The following is a 19,263-nucleotide window of genomic DNA, read 5'->3' on the forward strand; positions in this document are numbered from 1 at the left end:
TCTTTGACTCTTTGGTATATAGACAATAATCGTTTTCTGACCTTATAAAGCCTAATTTTAATAAGAAATCATTGATCCTTTCATTCCAGCATTTTGAAGCTTGTCTTAAACCATAAAGTGACTTATTTAATTTGAACACATAACCTTTCTTGCATTTTACACCCTTTGGGGGATAAATATATATTTTCTCTTTAAGTCTGCCATTTAAGAACGCCGTTTTCACGTCCAATTGTGTGAAGTAATACCCCTTTTGATTCCCTATCGCTAATAGAGTTCTTATTGTAGAAGTTCTAGCCACTGGTGAATAAATTTCATGATAATTAAACGTATTTTGCTGCGCAAATCCTCTCGCGACCAGCCTGGCTTTGTATTTGCTGTCTCTAGTAGTTTCAAATGGTTTAAAACTATATACCCACTTCGTATCTATAACCTCAGTATTTTCAGGCATCACTACTGGTTCCCATGTATTATTTTTATTGATAGATTCTAATTCTCTCTCCATTGCACCTATCCATAATTCTCTATCCTCTCTTTCATCTAACTCCAGAAAATCTTTGGGTGCTTGCTCAACAAATGACACGGCATCAAACGCCATATATAACTCATAATCCTTTAGTTTCTGTGGTAATCTTACACTCCTACCTCTTCTTGTATTTGTAGATTCAGTATCATCTCTCATTTCATTTTGATTTGTACTTCTTTCATCCATTTCAGGCTGTTCTTCTTCTTCAACACTTTCATATTCCTCTGTATCTTCTGAGTCTGTGTCGTTAGTCAACTGTACTTCGCCTTCTAAATTTATCGTTCCTGTATTTTTATTTTCTTCTATTATTTGTATTCTCTTTCTTTGTTGCATCACGGACTTCTCATCAAAAGCTATATCCCTTGAAACAATAATTTTTCTATCCATTGGATTCCATACCCTATAGCCATTATTAGTATAGCCTACCAAGATACATTTTAACGCTTTAGGATCAAATTTACTTCTTAATTCCTTTGGAATATGTATATAAGCAATGGAACCGAAAATTTTTTAATTATTTACATTGGGTTTTCTTTTATACCAAACCTCTGCAGGTGTAATGTCTGGTAAATTTGTCGAAGGACTTCTGTTTATAAGATATGCAGCTGTCCTTATAGCTTCACCCCAAAATTCCTTAGATAGGTTTGAATCACTGATCATTGATCTAGCTTTATCCACCAATGTTCTATTGAAACGCTCAGCTTTACCATTCTGCTGTGGTGTGTATGGTACAGAATAGTCAATGGATGTTCCATTCTCTCTACAGTAATTTTTGAAGTCATTCGAGATGTATTCTCGGCCGTTGTCACACCTCAACGTCAATATTCGTTTATTAAATCTAGTCTGTGCCATCTGAACATACTCTTTAAACTTCTCGAAAACCTCATCCTTACCTTTAATTAAGTAAACGCAAACAAACCCTGAGAAATCATCTATGAAAGTGGCTAGGTATCTAAAACCATCATGCGTCACTGGAGATATCGGCCCACACACATCCGAATGTATTATCTCTAATATGCTCTTACTTCTATTCCTAGTTCCAAAACTTTTCTTTGTCATCTTTCCTTTTATGCAAAATTCACAAAATTCATTGCCATTCAATTTCATATCATCAATACCATCTACCATTTTCTTACTTATTACCTTATTTAAATTAGAATAACCAATATGACCATATCTCCTGTGCCACAACTTTACTCTTTCATCTTCTAATTCTACATTTGAACACTCATGTTTTCCCAATTTAAAACTGAGTTTATAGAGGCTATCCCTATAACCTATAGCTATCAAACCTTGTCTATGCCATAATTGTACTTCACCATTTTCAAATACAGTCGTTATCTTGGCCACTTCCAAAGTCTTTACAGGTAATAGATTTCTTCTCAATTTTGACACGTAGAACACATTTTGAATCTTACATCTAAATTCTTTTCCATTTACCTTACTTACTATATTTATATTTCCTATTCCTATCGCTTCTATATAACATTTATCTTAGCAATTAAAATTTTTATAGGATCTTTTAGCATAGTTAGATTTGAAAAACAATCCTTTTCTTTCACTAAGTGATTTGTACATCCCGAATCAACAAAGAATGTTACATAGTTCTCACTTACAGTCTCTTGATTCTCGTAGTTGTCAACCATAAAGCAAATATCGTCCCTTTCCTGTTCTCTATTTTGTTGGTTACACTCAGTATAATTTCCTTCTTGTCCTCTGTACCCCTGTTTGTGTTCTCCATAGTTCCTTCCTCGACTATTTTGGTATCCTCTTCCTCTTCCTCTGAAATTCCTTGGATACGAATTTCTAGTTCCTCTGTTTGCATTATATTGATGCGTTGTTCCTCTTGATTGACCAAATTTAGACATTCCTCTGTAGTTTTCAAAATTTCTTGACTCTGGTTTGCATTGTTTCTTACAATCTTTTATAAAATGTCCTTGTTTCCCACAATTAAAGCAAGATCCATGCTTATACGACACAAAAGCAGAAGGATATGACGTTTGCTCCATGCATCCACTCTTGTCCAATTTTCTTTTCTCTTCTTCAGCCCTTAACTTTGATTTTACAAAATTAAATGTCAAAGTTTCTGCTGGCATATTTTCCAAAACTGTAGTTACAGTTTCATAGGACTTTGGCAATGAAAGAAGCAAGCTACAAACAGCATCTTCCTCTTTAATTTCGACACCTGATGTTTTTAGTTGTCGCAATGTTTCCTCAAACTTTAAAATAAATTCTTGCAAACTTTCTCCATCTTTTAACTTCATTCCCATTAATTTCTTTCTCAAAAGTAACTGTCCTGGTAATCCTCGTTTCTCATACATCTCCTTTAAACTTTCCCACATAGCATGTGCTGTCTTTTTATCTTTAACAATATCTATTTGATTGTCATCAATGCATTGGACAATTATTGATTTACATGTTTCATCTTGCTGTTTCGCTTCTTTCTTCTTCTTTAGATCAGTATAATCTTCTTCTTTAAATTCGTTGTTAATTCTTTCCACTGTTGTATACCAAGTCAATTCACTATCATACTTAAATAGTCCGGCTTCCTCACCATCTTATCTTATTTCAATAGCCCGGTTTTCTCATCGTATTTTAGCAACAAACATCCCAAATCTTTCCTTCTAATGACTCAACCGAACTACTCAGCTCCGAACCTTGACCCCCTGACTCCTGACCTCATCCCTTACCGACCACTAGACACAAAGTAACTCCCACTTTCCTATTTTTCCAATTCTATAAAATACCCGACACGTTTTCCTCCGTGCTCAGATTTTGCCGAACAGTTTTAGAAGTAGAGTCTACGCTCGACCGACGAATATTGTATCCAATAAAACTTCATCTGTATTTCATTTGTTTATTTAAATAAACTACCTGTGTGAAATACAACATAATTTTTGGCGACGAGGATGGGATGTCCAGCACTCTACATACAGTGAACAAAAGTGGAATTAGCAACTCCATCCTGTAAACCGAGTGGCAGCATTCAAGTTGCTGAGAACTTGGACATCGAACGAAACGAAGTACAAAGGATACAGCATACCGGAAGGAAATCCTGCAACCTGGTTGAAAATACTGGACCTAGCAACGCCAGCACCAATTGCGGACAAAAAACCTTCCATAGTAAGTACTGCTCGATAAATATTCGCCGGTGTAGACAATTCTTTTCCTTCTATTCTTCCAAACTCTCCTAAATCATACGTAATCATGCTTAACGTTGATCAGAGGCCACAAATCACGTACGAACTCTCATTTTTAGTTAAGTTAATTCCGGAAAAATTTGACGGTGATCGATATCAAATCCGTAGTTTTGTAAAGCAAGTTGACGGAGTGTTTGAACTAGCCACTGAAGCTCAAAAAGCTGCTCTATTACTTTATGTGAAAAGTCGTATTTCCGGTAAAGCACGGGAACAAATAGACATTCATTGCAATCTCACGACTTGGGAAGGAGTTTCTGAGCTTCTTTTAAATCTTTATCAAGATAAAAAATCTCTTGATCAGTTGTTCGAGGAACTAAATTCTATGGTTCAAAAGCCAAATGAAAACGTTTCGCAATTTTTTCAAAGAATTGAAGATCTTTCATCTCGAATTCTCGCAGCCGTTCACACGTCAGAACAAAACGAAAATCTTTTACCTGGCAGTATCGCAATGATAACTAAGATGACCCTCAACCGATTCATTTACCATACTCATCCACAAATCTCACAAATGCTTCGGTACAGAGAGTTTCAAACAATTAATCAAGCCTTTACAGCCGCTACAGCGGAAGAAAGGGCTCTTCGAATTCGTTATGGTAATTTTCCACAGTGCACTTATTGTAACAGAACAAATCACGCAAGTGAAAATTGTTATCAAAAGAACTCTAAACCAAATCTTTCAACATCTCGATACTCTAAACCAGTCCATTTTACTCAACAAAATTCATCCTTCAGACAAAACAATCCCCAAAATTATTATAAAAATCCAAATCAGTTGCAAAGCTTTAATCGACCTAATAACTCATTGTCAACTCAAAATTCGCACAATTCAACTAATTATTATAAAAATCCAAATCAGTCGCAAAACTTTAATCGACCTAATAATTCATTGTCAACTCAAAATTCGCACAGTTCAATTAACCAAACTCAATGTCGATATTGTAAAAATATGGGCCATTCTATTGATGAATGTATTAAAAGATTTGCTGCAAACGTTCGACGCAATAAAAATAACGGGAATAGATCAAACCTTCAAAATACGCAACACTCAAGCGTTCATCTAAGTAATCAGAATTATCAACCTCCTACACAAAACTCTAATCCTCCTGAGCATGCGCTAATGAATAACGAAGAATCTAACATTTCGACACTCTTTAATTCATTCACTTTTCATAACGTTTACATAAATAATAACGAGTTAACATTCGTCTTATTCGAATCTCCATCATCAATCTCCCCCGATGGAATCCTAAAATTTTTAGTCGATACTGGAGCGTCTGTCTCCTTAGTTAAAAAATCGAGTCTCGGTAATTATAAAATTACTAACTCTGCACCGATCATGCTTAACGGTATTAATGTCAATGCGCCAATCGCAACTCTCGGAGAAACGGAACTAAATTTAGCAGTCCGTAAATATTCATTTAATTGCAAATTTCAAGTTCTCGATTCCAATACGGGTATTCCTTTCGATGGTCTCTTAGGGCAAGACTTTTTCGACGCGCAAAATTGCAAAATCGATTTTCAAAAATCATCTATTTTAATCAAGTCGATTCCGTTTTCAATTCCTCTACAACGTAATACAACTCAACAATCAGACACGTCTTTAATATCAATCAGTCCACGAACTGAAATGGTGGCCAAAGTATCGATCGAAAATCCTCTTAATCTAAAGGAAGGAATAATCTTAAACCAAACGCTGGATCAAAAGGAATCATTAATTATCCCCAGCACGCTAGTAAAAGTAATAAACAAAAATGAAGCCTTAATCACAATTATTAATCGATCTATGGAAAAGAAAACATTCGCTAAACCTAAACTACCACTCCTACGTCTTTCTGAACAAGCTCGTATCTTTTATTCTTCTGATAAACCAGTAGATATGAACGAAAGACTTAAATTATTAAATGAAAATTTACGTACTAATCATCTAAACCCTGAAGAGAAAGATTCAATAATTAAATTATGTCATGAATTCGAAGACATTTTCCATCTCCCTCATGACTCATTAACTACAACCTCTGCAGCTATAAAAAAAATTCCACTAACAGACAATACTCCTGTTCAAGTGAAATCCTATAGGTATCCCGAGGTACATAAAAATGAAGTATCAAAACAAATCGAAAAAATGCTTACACAGGGAATCATTAAACCTTCCACAAGCCCGTGGTCAAGCCCACTTTGGGTCGTACCCAAGAAAACGGACGCTTCTGGTCAACAAAAGTGGCGAATTGTCATTGACTATAGAAAGCTCAATGAAAAAACTATCGGTGACGCCTACCCTCTTCCTTATATAGAAGATATCTTAGATCAACTGGGGCATGCTCAGTATTTTACCACACTAGATTTAGCAAGTGGCTTTCACCAGATTCCCATGCACCCAGACGATGCTCCGAAAACCGCTTTTTCGACTCCAGAAGGTCATTTTGAATATACACGTATGCCCTTCGGTCTTAAAAATGCTCCCTCCGTTTTTCAACGAATGATGAACAACATTTTGACTGGACTTAGCTTCAGACAATGCTTTGTCTATCTGGATGATGTAGTAATTTACGGTTCCAGCCTCTCTGATCATAATACAAAATTACGTAACGTCTTTAACAGATTCCGTGAATATAATCTTAAACTCCAACCAGATAAGTGCGAATTTTTACGCGAATCCTGTCAATATCTCGGACACATAATCACTAAAGACGGAGTCAGACCAAACCCTCAGAAAATTGAATGTATACAAAAAATGGACCCTCCAAAAACTTTAAAACAAATAAAAACATTCCTCGGTATGGCAGGGTACTATCGAAAATTTATTCCAAATTTTTCAACAATCGCGAAACCAATTACATTGCTATTAAAAAACGACACCAAATTTATTTGGTCCCAGGAACAGCAACACGCTTTCGAAACGTTAAAATCAATCTTAACAACTGAACCCTTATTACAGTATCCCGATTTTACTCAACCTTTTGTCGTCACTTGCGATGCCTCCAACGTAGGCATCGGCGGCGTTCTCTCTCAAATAAAAAATAATAAGGATTTACCTATAGCTTATTATTCAAGAACTCTAAATAGCTCGGAGCAAAATTATTCCACAACAGAGAAGGAGTTACTAGCTATCATAAATACAATCGAACACTTTCGACCGTATCTTTATGGCAGGGAATTTACAATTTATTCAGATCACAGGCCTCTCCAATGGCTTTTTAACTGCAAAAATCCTTCTTCGAAACTTCTCCGATGGCGCTTGCGCCTTAACGAATACAAGTACGTAATAAAATACAAACCCGGAAGAGTGAATTCTAACGCAGACGGTTTATCGCGATTACATCCTGATCCAAACAAAATCACTCAATCCACATTTCATGTACATAAAGCCAGTCAAACGTACCAAGATTTTACGAAATTCCATTACACCAATATGCAAGTAATTGAATTTCCAAAAGAGGAAACACCCCTCCCGAAACTAAAAGGTACAATAGTACTCTTATGGTCTGAAGATTTAGATAAAGAAAATCAATATTCAGATTACGTAACGGAAAATTTCGATACAACATCACTAACATCAAGCCCTAATGGATTTTATAAATTGCAAAATGACAAACAAACTTTACTAATTCTATTTCCTAAAAATTTACATCATGACAAAATCGATTATCGTAATTTATTCCAAAGTTTTATGACGCTTCGAGATATAATCAAAGCAAAAGATTTTATTTTAGTTCCACCAAAAAAACAAGGCGGTATTAAACCTGAAATTTTTAATGAAATGGTTAAATTCATTTTTTCTTCCAACAATATTAAATTTTTGAATACAAAAAAAATTGTCCCCAAAGACCGTGATGAAATTCGAATCATCCTTAAAGAATGCCACGACAGTAAACTATCTGGACATTGTGGTTTTAATCGTACCTATTCTAGAGTCAAAGAAAGATATCACTGGTCCACAATGAAAAGTGACATTAGAAGTTACATTAAGACATGTCACTCTTGTCAACTAAATAAAACAAATTTTAGACCTACTAAACAACCCATGGAAATCACTACTACAACAGAAAAACCTTTTCAAAAATTAGCTATCGACGTAGTAGGACCTCTCCCTTTGACTGAACTAGGCAATCGATTCATCATTACAGCTCAAGACGACTTGACAAAGTACTCATTTGCATTTGCAGTTCCGAATCATGAAGCACAAACAATCGTTGAAAAATTACTCTTTATCTTCATTTACTTTGGTATCCCTCAAACATTCTTGACCGATCAAGGTTCAGAGTTTATGTCAGATCTTGTCAAAGAGATGAGTAACCTCTTTAAGACAAAGCATATCTCAACCACACCTTATCATCCTCAAACGAATGGAGCTCTCGAGAGATCTCATCTTACTCTAAAGGATTATCTAAAACATTACATAAACCAGAAACAAACAGACTGGGATACTTACGTTACTTTTGCGATGTTTAGCTATAATACAGCAGTACACAAATCTACCCGTTACACGCCATACGAACTCCTTTTTGGACGGAAGGCTTATTTGCCTTCAGCTATAACGCAAAATCCAGAATTTCACTATACTTACGATGATTATATTCGATCACTCAAATTTAAACTAAATACATCCTTTCAAATGGCACGTGAAAATCTTATTGATTCAAAACTACGTAGTAAAGAATACCATGATAAGAAAATCAATCCAATTAAATTTAAAGTTAACGACCTCGTTACAATCGAAAATAAACAAATTTCACCAGGATTATCTAAGAAGCTTGCAAGCAACGCTAAAGGACCCTATAAGATTATTAGAACCTTTCCTAATCAAACTGTTGAAATCCAAATTGGCCGAAAATTGGTTACATATCATACTAACTTACTCAAACCGTATTTTTCAGATGAATCAGACAATTCTAATCCTCCTTCTACTTCCGCTCCTAGCCAGCAGTCATTTTTTCTCTCACCATCCTTTCGAGAAATCAAGCGGAATCTTTTATAACAAAAAAGGAACAGTACTAATTGCGAATTCGAAACTTACATTGCTTTCATATATGAATAAAACTCACCTAAATAACGCAATTATGATTATCGACAACTATCTTGTTAAAACCAAAGCTATTTGTAATTTGACATTGCAAGATCCAACTCGAAAAGGTCATACTAGTTTTCATTGTGAACGCACTATTCAATTAATCGAAGCAGAAGTATTAGAAATCAATTCGAAACGTGAAATCCTTCAACAACTAACTGAGAAATTGGTTATCAGGAAAAGACGTGGCCTTCTAAATGGCATGTCATATTTGTTAAAATGGGCTTTTGGCACTCCCGACGCTGATGATGCCCAATTCTATGAAGACAGCATCAAAACATTAATAAATAATAACAGGCAAACACAAACTTTGCTTAAGTCACAAGTCCAAGTGATTACTAACACTATTAAAAACTTCAACAGCTCCTTGTATCTTCTTCAGAATCAAGAGAAAGCAATGAATGAAAATATAGAAATAATCAATTCATTTACGGCTCAAACTAATTCATATATTTCACGTTTACAAATGGAATCTACGATAAACCAACTGGTTACCACTTTAAATATGCTAGTAAGTCAAATTAATCGAGAATTCTCAAAATATATAGAAGCTATTAATCTGGCTGAACATAATATCGTTTCACCATTCATTATCACTCCTAAGATCTTATTTGAAGAATTAAAAAATTATAAAAATGAACATGAGTTAATTATGAAACCAAATTTGGAAAATATACATGTTTTTTATAAATTTATTCAACTTCATGTAATTTCCACAAACGATAACATAATATTTGCACTTCAAATTCCTTTAGTCGTACGAACGAAATTTGATCTCTTTGAACTTATTCCTCTTCCAATCCAGCACAACGATTCAAAATTTTCATCTTATATTATCCCTCAGAATCGTTATCTCCTTTTATCTCAAACTAAATCACAATTTACCTTCCTTAATGAATTGTCTAACTGTAACGAATATCGAGACGAGGAGTACGTCTGCTATCACCTGCACACTACAGCTTCAACAAGTCAAGCAATCTGTGAAATTGAGCTGCTGTCTCCTCACATAAAGAAAATTCCGTCTACCTGTACGACGAAAACAATCAAGGCAACCATAGAAACCTGGAATTACATTGCAAAAAACCAATGGATCTACGTCCTCCATGAGCCAACTACTCTAACCGTCATGTGCGAAGAAGGTCAAAATCACATGGAAGATGTGATTCTTCAGAGAAGTGGAATCATTCACCTTCAACCTCGCTGCAAGGGATATACTAGTCTCTTTGTGATTGAAGCCACCCACGAAATTAGTAAAAATGCAACCTACTATGTTCCACGCATGAACATTCTGGATGATGACTGTTGCATTCTGACACCTCATCTAGAGGCAATCGAATCGGTTACCTTAAAGCCGATACACCTTACGAACATCGATCTCACAGAACTCAAATACGCCAACAAGAAATTAGGTGAATTTGATGAGATCATTACTAAGCAAATAAATCAGCCATTCATAGTAACACATACTAGGTGGTACACTGTTGCCCTTGGAACAATTGTAGCGCTTCTGGTACTATTTGTGCTACTAAAGTGCTGTAAAAATTTCGGATGTCTCCGCTGGTTACAACGACTATGCTGTTCGACCACAGATCCAATTCGTGGAGAGATCAACCCACCATTAATCAAGAACTTTGTCAACTGCATCTTCGATTCATCATCATCATCATCTTCAAGACAATCTACAACGCCGAACAACGAGATAGTCACTTATCAACCAAGAAGGGATCGAGCCGTGGTCATCAACCCAATACCTGAGTTGTCGGAAGACGAAGAAACAACCCCTGTAATTCGAGTCCAGTCACGACAAAGAACGCGAAGAAGTACCACTCCCCTCTAAAAACACATGTATCATTGATGTCCCTGTATACTTTTTATTATTTTATATTATTTTACTCATAATTCCTATACTCTAAAACAATCATTTAATCTTATAAAAAAAAAAAAAAAGAAAAAAAAAAAAAAAAAAAAAATGAAAGGGAAAGAAAAGAAAGATAGATATATATATTTTATACATATCCGATATATGTAACGCAATCATTTACATTCTATTTATAATTAGACTATTTAAATTATTTTATAGATATTTAATACTATTCATAATCGATGTTCCTACACTATTTTATATTATCTTTAATGCAAAATCTATGTAATTCAACTACTCGTAATTACGTTAGTAATTTTTATGGCGGAAGGTGTTACAAACCAACATAATTTTTGTCAATTTTTTTTTATTTTATTTTTTATTTTCTTTTTATATATATAACATATGTGATCATGCTAAAACCTAATCGTTAACCTCCCGTTAACAATCTTATGGCGGAAGGTGTTGTATACCAAGTCAATTCACTATCATACTTAAATAGTCCGGCTTCCTCACCATCTTATCTTATTTCAATAGCCCGGTTTTCTCATCGTATTTTAGCAACAAACATCCCAAATCTTTCCTTCTAATGACTCAACCGAACTACTCAGCTCCGAACCTTGACCCCCTGACTCCTGACCTCATCCCTTACCGACCACTAGACACAAAGTAACTCCCACTTTCCTATTTTTCCAATTCTATAAAATACCCGACACGTTTTCCTCCGTGCTCAGATTTTGCCGAACAGTTTTAGAAGTAGAGTCTACGCTCGACCGACGAATATTGTATCCAATAAAACTTCATCTGTATTTCATTTGTTTATTTAAATAAACTACCTGTGTGAAATACAACACCACAACATCTTTTTCATTAAGTAACATAATGACCCTAAATTTCCAAGCGTGGTAGTTATTTCCATTTAATGGTTCAGTATTTAGATAATTATTCTTGCTATTATTAGCCATGATTTTACTTTTACTATATGCAACCACGTGTATGATTTTCTTTTTAACCTCGTATTTTCTAATCCACCTGAATCCCATGTACTGGGCCCATAACCTGTTATTTTAGGTTGTTAGGTAATGCAACTTACTCAGCATGTGTGCTTAAATGTAATTATTTATTATTATAACACAGTAATTATATTCAAACTTTAATTTACGCAATGCCTCTTTGTTCTCACACATCATCACACATGGCTTCCAAGGAACTGCTTTGTGCGCACAGTAGAAGAAGGCAGATTCACATTTTATCACCCTTAGTATATATTATATGTAGATAAAAGGTATTACACTCAACAAAATATAATTGTTTTCCAAGCAGCACCGACGAGATAATTATTGTACTGTGACAAAGCTAAATCATCTCGTTGGTGGTATAATAGTTTTTTTTGGCGGTACAATGGATAATATCACTATTCTACATTATCCATCATTCCTATTTACCGATCGTAACCCTGGCCTACTGGGCCCACTTGGCGTGCCGCACTTTAACACAGGGGTTGGCAGTCTTTAACGGTATCTCGTCGGTGTCAATACGTATGCGCCTAACGTTCCCCGAATGCGCAGTAGTGAATCGCGCATGGTCAGTATCGAATAGCGCATACTTACGATTAGTCCCAGAATTTCACAAAACTTCTTACCACGATATCTCAAAAACGGTAAGACATCCAGCTCTGAAACCAATTTTATTCGATTTCTGGTAGTCAATTTAAGTTATATGCCGAAATTAGTTTCGCGCAGAAAATCCAGGCGGCGCTGGTGTCAATACAAAACATATAAATGATATCGGTAAGGTACACACACACAAGCACATGGTCCCTATATACGTGTGCATGGTCTTACTTATTCAAAACTTTCAAAAATAAAAATAATGAAAGGGGAAAAATGACAACAATATATGTATAATAAAGAAAATATATTAAATTTTTACAAAAATATAATAAATATATATAGGTTTTATTAATTATATGCGCGTAGATTACAGAGTAAAACTAGATGGATTGCGGATGAAACGGGTTCGTCACGGGTTCTTCGCGGGTTCGTCGCAGATTTTCGTCGCAGATTTTTCGTCGCAGGGCACATCTGCTATCGATGCGTTGCCGTCATCAACTGCTCGTCGATTCTTTTTTGATCGGTCGCGTCGCGGGCCTCCCGCGACCCCCCTGCCATCGGCAGCAGGTTCCAGAATATTCTGGAATGTGTGTCTCTTTTATTTCCTACATTCGGCCATCCTGCAATTCATCCGTCCCGGATGAATCTCGGTGATTAGGTACGCCACGGTTTAATATATTCGGCGCATGTTGATGTAATTTTCGGACCTTCTCCTAAACCTACTTTCTCTACATCATACGTATCATTAGGCTTAACTTTATTAATACGGTATGGTCCTAAAAATTTCGCGCGCAATTTACGGCCTGGCCCCATTTGAGTGCGCTTTATCGCGACAACGTCATTTAATTTATACTGGTGTGCTTTTTTTCTTTTCCGATTATACACCCTACGATTTTCTTCTTGTGTCTTAAGCAATTGGGTTTTTGCTTTCTCTCGAAGCTCGTCTCGATTTTCTTCAAATTGCGTCAAGAGTCCTTTTTCGATTACTTCTTTTAATAATAAATCGTCTTTGTTACGCATCTTTACTCCGAATAGCAGCTCAAATGGGGTCATTCCGATGCTTCGCTGAAACGTCGAGTTCAATATTCTTTGTAATTTGTCAACATATTTGTACCATTTAGTCGGATCCTCTATAGATAATTTTGAAAGTGTAGCAATAATAGTTCTATTTAATCTTTCTATTTGGCCATTTGCTCTCGGAAGGCCGGTTGTTATCAACATGTGGTTTTTTATTTTCATTTTTACAATAGTCTTCGAATTCTTGAGAGGTAAAGGCGGTTCCTCTGTCTGATACTATTTGTATAGGGTTTCCGAATACACTTTTCTGTACGTCTAATTTATTTATAACCTCGCGCGTTGTCGTCGATTTTGTCGGATATAGCCAAACAAATTTTGTGAAGCTATCGATAATGGCGAAAATATGATTGTAATTTTTATGAGTGGATTCTAAAGGTCCTAAGTGATCGATGTGATATGTATGTAATGGAATATCTGTTTTAGTAAGAGGATGTAAGAATCCTTCTTGTTTTCCTAATTTTCTATTCGCCAGAATGCACGGAATACAATTGCTGATACATCGCTCTATTTTTTGTCTAAGATTCGGAATGAAATAGTCTTGAGAGATTATATTTTCGGTTCGCACGACAGCAAAGTGCCCTTTTTGGTGAGCATCTTGAATAATTTCGTCTTGTAGAGCTTGCGGTATTACTAATAATTCTCGACCGTCAATAAATTTGTAAAGTAAACCGTCTCGAATAGAATAATCTTTATAAGGTCTGTCTTTCAAAATTTCAAAAAGTAATTTAATTTCCGAATCTTCTTCTTGCAACTTCTTAATCTTAGGAATAACTGGTATTTTCCTTATTGTCATTATTGCATTCCTACTCAACGCGTCTACGTGCTTCATTCTTGTTCCTGATCTGTGTTCTATTGTGTAATTGAAATCTTCTAAGAAAAGAGCCCATCTGGCTATACGCGGGATTAAATCTCTTTTATCCATTGTTTTTTGAAATGCCGCGCAATCCGTCACGATTTCCCAACAAATACGTTCGAAATTTTTCAAGTGCTCTAACAATAGCAAGGGCTTCGAGTTCATAACTACTATAGTCACGATTTCCCAACAAATACGTTCGAAATTTTTCAAGTGCTCTAACAATAGCAAGGGCTTCGAGTTCATAACTACTATAGTTTTTTTCTTCGGGTTTAGTTTTACGACTCATATAGTATACAGGATGTAATTTCTCGTTATCAGGAGAACGTTGCATTAACACGGCTCCAAATCCGTCTTTACATGCGTCGGTATGTAATTCAGTCTCGCAATTTGGGTCGTAAATTTTTAACACCGGACTTTGACATAGAATTCTTTTCAATTCGTTAAACGCTACTCTTTGTGGATTACCAAATTCGAAAGATTTTTCCTTTCGCAACATATCACTAAGGGGCTTCGCAATAATAGAATAATTAAATATAAATTTGCGAAAGTAACATGACAAGCCTAAAAAGCTTTGTACGTCTTTCATGTTCTTCGGTTCTGGGAAATTAATAACGGCTTTCACCTTTTCTTCGGACGGATAGACTTTCCCATCTTCGATATGGTGACCCAAAAATTCGATACGTCTGTGCATCCACTTACATTTCTTTAAGTTTAAATCTAAACCGTATTCGCTGGCAATCTGTAGAACTAACTTCAATCGCGTCAAACATTCCTTTTCGTCCGTCGCTGGAACTATTATATCGTCTATGTATATTAGGGCGATACCCCGAATAACTAACTCTCTATACGCGTCATTTATAAATCTTTGAAACACCGACGGGGCGTTAGAAAGATCGAATGGCATCTTGGTAAACTGATACTGCCCGTAATGCGTCACGAATGCAGTAAACTTTTTACTCTCTTTATCGACCGTGATATGGAAAAATGCATTTTTTAAATCGATGGTACAAAAAATGCGAGCTTCAAGCAAACGGTCTAATAATTCTTCGATTAGTGGAGCGGAAATTTATCTTTTACCGTAATTTTATTTAGTTTTCGATAGTCGATACAAACACGAGGAGATCCGTCTTTCTTTTTTACTATTACGACTGGACTCGCGTATTCGGATGCACAAGGTTCAACAATGCCGTTTTCAAGCCATTCGTCTATTTGTTTTTGTAACGCGTCTCTCTCAGATATGGGCAATCTACGCGGTTTTTGGCTTACCGGTTTTTCTTCTTTAAGAATAATTCGCATTTTTATCTCCGAATCTTTCTTCTTATCGGGTTTGTACGAGCTTATTAGTCCGTGTAATTCGTCATGTATTTCGTCGTCTTGAACGTGTCCTAAATCTAACGGGTTACTATCGGTAGGCATTTGCGTCAAAAACGTACACAATGGGATTTTACGCAGCGTAATATTTTGCGGATCGACTATTAATTCGGCTAGATTTATAATATCGGTACCAATTACGCCTTCCATTTTCATTGAATCTACTGGCACGATGTAAACCGTGGTTGGAAATTCTTCCGAATCTATTTTAATAATTACTTGTACGTATCCGAGGGGTTGTGTCTCGTTTCCTTTACCGAAGCCCGATAATTTCGTCGTACATGGATGAAGATTGCCAATGCCGATCTTCTTATAAACGTCTTCGCGTAGCAGACTAACACAACTACCAGTATCTACTAATGCTTTAACGCATACGTCGTTAATAAAAATGTCTTTGCGCATTTCATGTTTTGCTGCCGTCGATATACTATTTACAACCGGAGTGGGATCTGTAGTTGCAGGTGACTTACCCTGTTTTTCGAGTACACATTCACGACGAGACTAACGGTTGCGTTCAGAACCCAGTCAACAAGGGTCGTAAATCCTCGTTACGATTTCTATCGACGCCGCGAATCGCGTACTACCCTACGACCGATTAAGGAGATAGGGTTGGTAAGGTTGTAATGAATTATAGACTGCATGTGATGTTTAGATGTGTTTGATGCTTGCACAAGGATTTAATGATATTATGAGTTACTCTGACTCGAGTGTTAACAGTTGTTCGTATATGTGAGTTAACGAATGCTTATGAAGTAAACTGATCGGAGTCTCAACGGAGGCTTTAGAATACGAACGAAGTGATCTGGTCAGAGGATCGACCAGAAGTGCCCTGCGTTTCATGTTTTGTCTCTAGTTTCTATTTTCCCTCTCCCGGATCTCAAGAACGGTCAGTTAGGAGCTGCAGCGAACCAGCCGAACCTAACAGCCGCGATGCACATGGGAACCATTTGGTTTTGAAGGATCGGTTGTACCCCAGGCAATAAATGAATGAATGGTTTCATGGTCAAGGTGACCGTTGGTGCCTGGGACCGACTTTTAGACTGCGCAGACACATGCCTCACACAGGGTCCGTCTAAGACCCGGAAGAGAAGAATTTTTGGGCCTTTGTTTAGGCAGTGGGAATGAATGTTCTGAGTTTATGGTTTGGAACCTTCTAAGCCCTGGGTGGTAATTTCATTAATGCGTGATGAACTACCACTCCGGCCAGCTTAGGGTAGTTTTTAAGAACCATGTTAAATGTGACCGATCGTGTTTTCCGAATTAGTGCAATATACTTGTGAAAGCTGCCATGCCGCGTAACATACCCTTTTCCTTGTTTCTACATTCGGTGGCGGTATGACCAAAAGACTTACATTCGAAACACTTTTTCCCCAACGCTTTTCGATTACAGTCTCTAGAAAGATGTCCTTTGTCGCCGCAATTATAACATCGTGGTTCGAATTTCGCTGTTGTTGGTTCTTGTTTCCTTGTAAACGTCGTTTTCTTCGAATATTCGCCCTTTCTTCCGAAATCCGTTCTTCTCGTTGAGTCTTCTCTCGTTTTTATCTGCTTCTCTTGATTCTTCTTCCGCAACGTTTCATAAATTTTTAAACGGTCTTTAAAATCACTGAGTTTCTTCGTTCCAAGCAGAATTAATTTGTTGTTCGTTTCGTCTGATATACCGTCGATAATATATTGTATTAGAGCGTCGTTTTCAATTGTACCTCGTGATGCTATCTCTTTCATGATAAGATAATATTCTTGCACAGTTTCGTCTTTTCGCATTTTCCGCTGCGACAGTAAATTGTGTAATTCTGCGCTATTTACTTTCGTTGAAAATTCTTCGCGCAGGAGCGATTTCAGTTTTGTCCATGTTTTCACAACACCTTCGCTTTGTACATACAATTTCGCGAGTCCTCTAAGCGATTTTTTTGCAAATACCAGCTTTTGGAGATCCGACCATTTGAACAACACTGCAATATCCTCGAAATCTGCAATCCAGCGTTCCACTGCGTGGGAACCACTGCCATCGAAGGGTCGTATCGAGTCTTCTACGTCGCGATAATTCATTGAAAATTCCACGGTCCTTCTCGGTCTGTCTTGACGAGAAGCATTGTCGTCGCGTTCCTCGTTTCGAATTGATGCAGCGGATGCGCGATCGTCACCCGGATCGCTTCCATTTTCATGTTCATTCTGGTTGTTACGACGATCATCGTCTGGGTCTTCGTCTTCGGTTACCTCTTCATCTTCATGAGCTGGTACGAGTGAATTTATGTCCATCAATGCGTTGCACACTTTTTGAATCAATTCCTCTCTTGAGCCTCGATAATCCAAACCAAGAATATTACAACACGAGACCAAATCGCCGAATGTTAGTGCATTTGCTTCTGTTAATTTTGCTACATGTTCCGTAGAACCGTCTTTAAATGGGAATCCCGGAAATTCCCGCAATCGTTTGCGATTGGATCTATCACCGTCACTGTTAAATATGAATCGGTGAAGGGCTTTTATAGAAGCCGCTGATGCTGTACTGATTTTGCGTCCTACCGTCGCGATTTGCTCGAGGTTTTCCATTTTCTTGTTCGAGAAACACAGTTCGTCCACACGCGTCACAAATTATTGTTACTGTATCCTGAATTGCACACACGTCACAAACTATCGTCACGAATTATCGTCGCAAATTATCGTCACGAATTATCGTCACAAATTATTGTCACAAATTATCCTCACCAATTATCGTCACAATAATTCTCACAAATTATCGTCACAAGTTATCGTCACAAATTATCGTCGCGAATTGTAATTCGTCTTTTACGCCGTCGCGACACGTATAGTTTTTTTTTTTTTTTTTTTTTTTTTTGGCTTTTTAGATAGGACGAGCCCCCAATTTATAGGTTTTATTAATTATATGCGCGTAGATTACAGAGTAAAACTAGATGGATTGCGAATGAAACGGGTTCGTCACGGGTTCTTCGCAGGTTCATCACAGATTTTCGTCGCAGATTTTTCGTCGCAGGGCACATCTGCTATCGATGCGTTGCCGTCGTCAACTGCTCGTCGATTCCTTTTTGATCGGTCGCATCGCGGGCCCCCCGCGACCCCCCTGCCATCGGCAGTAGGTTCCAGAATATTCTGGAATGCGTGTCTCTTTTATTTCCTACATATATATATATCAATAATAATATACAATTAATCACAATCATACATACAATAAAACACCACTCTGCTCGCAAATTACACTTAATATATTAATACCATGTTAATGGTTTTATATATTGTATATGTAAACTGAATACTTACAATCTTCTTCTTCTTTTCATTTGCGTCCAGGTGTCTTGTTGCTGTATTTTAATAGAGGCAGCCTCTGACATGCAATATTTATTACAGTCTCTGCAATAAATATTTTCATTAACAATTATTTACATATGCTATAAAAAGTATATAAGAGTTATTACCAAATAAGTTCAGTGTTGGAACTGCTGATGTTGTTAATCTTTTCCCCATGAAGTATTTTTCTTTAAAGTAGCTGCTACAGATCACCCGGAATTTCAGTTTTCAGGTGGAAGCACCGACTTTGGGTTGTCACATACTTCCACCCACTGTGCCATCCTCTTCTTATCCTTTCTCTCTTGGGGGAAGAAGAACATCCTGCTGTTTTCGTTAATACACTCTCTGATGCTGCATATTTTCTTCCTCTTTCTTTTAAGATACATTCTAA

The 19,263-nt window shown here is 36.7% G+C and overlaps 1 protein-coding gene across 1 annotated transcript; it reads right to left on the reverse strand.

Moving 5' to 3' along the window:
- Nucleotides 1–15,236: 15,236 nt before the first annotated feature.
- Nucleotides 15,237–18,119, reverse strand: LOC143306050 (uncharacterized). The gene is made up of 3 exons (XM_076692001.1): nucleotides 16,841–18,119; nucleotides 16,538–16,638; nucleotides 15,237–16,067 (listed from the first exon to the last, which is right to left on the reverse strand). The coding sequence occupies exons 1-3, from the start codon at nucleotides 18,117–18,119 to the stop codon at nucleotides 15,246–15,248; spliced, it is 2,202 nt and encodes a 733-aa protein (XP_076548116.1). The 3' UTR covers nucleotides 15,237–15,245.
- Between the last annotated feature and the right edge of the window lie 1,144 nt (nucleotides 18,120–19,263).

The sequence above is a fragment of the Osmia lignaria genome, chromosome 14, assembly GCF_051020975.1.
Source record: "Osmia lignaria lignaria isolate PbOS001 chromosome 14, iyOsmLign1, whole genome shotgun sequence".
In the NCBI taxonomy this organism is placed as follows: Eukaryota; Metazoa; Arthropoda; class Insecta; order Hymenoptera; family Megachilidae; genus Osmia; species Osmia lignaria.

Excerpts from the sequence above, each read along its gene's own strand:
- LOC143306050 (XM_076692001.1), bottom strand. The coding sequence starts at position 18,119 with ATGGAAAACCTCGAGCAAATCGCGACGGTAGGACGCAAAATCAGTACA. Across the intron at positions 16,639-16,840 it reads CGGCATGGCAGCTTTCACAA|ACGGACCCTGTGTGAGGCAT; the intron begins GTATATTGCACT and ends TCCGGGTCTTAG. Across the intron at positions 16,068-16,537 it reads TCATTCATTTATTGCCTGGG|TCTCGTCGTGAATGTGTACT; the intron begins GTACAACCGATC and ends CGCAACCGTTAG.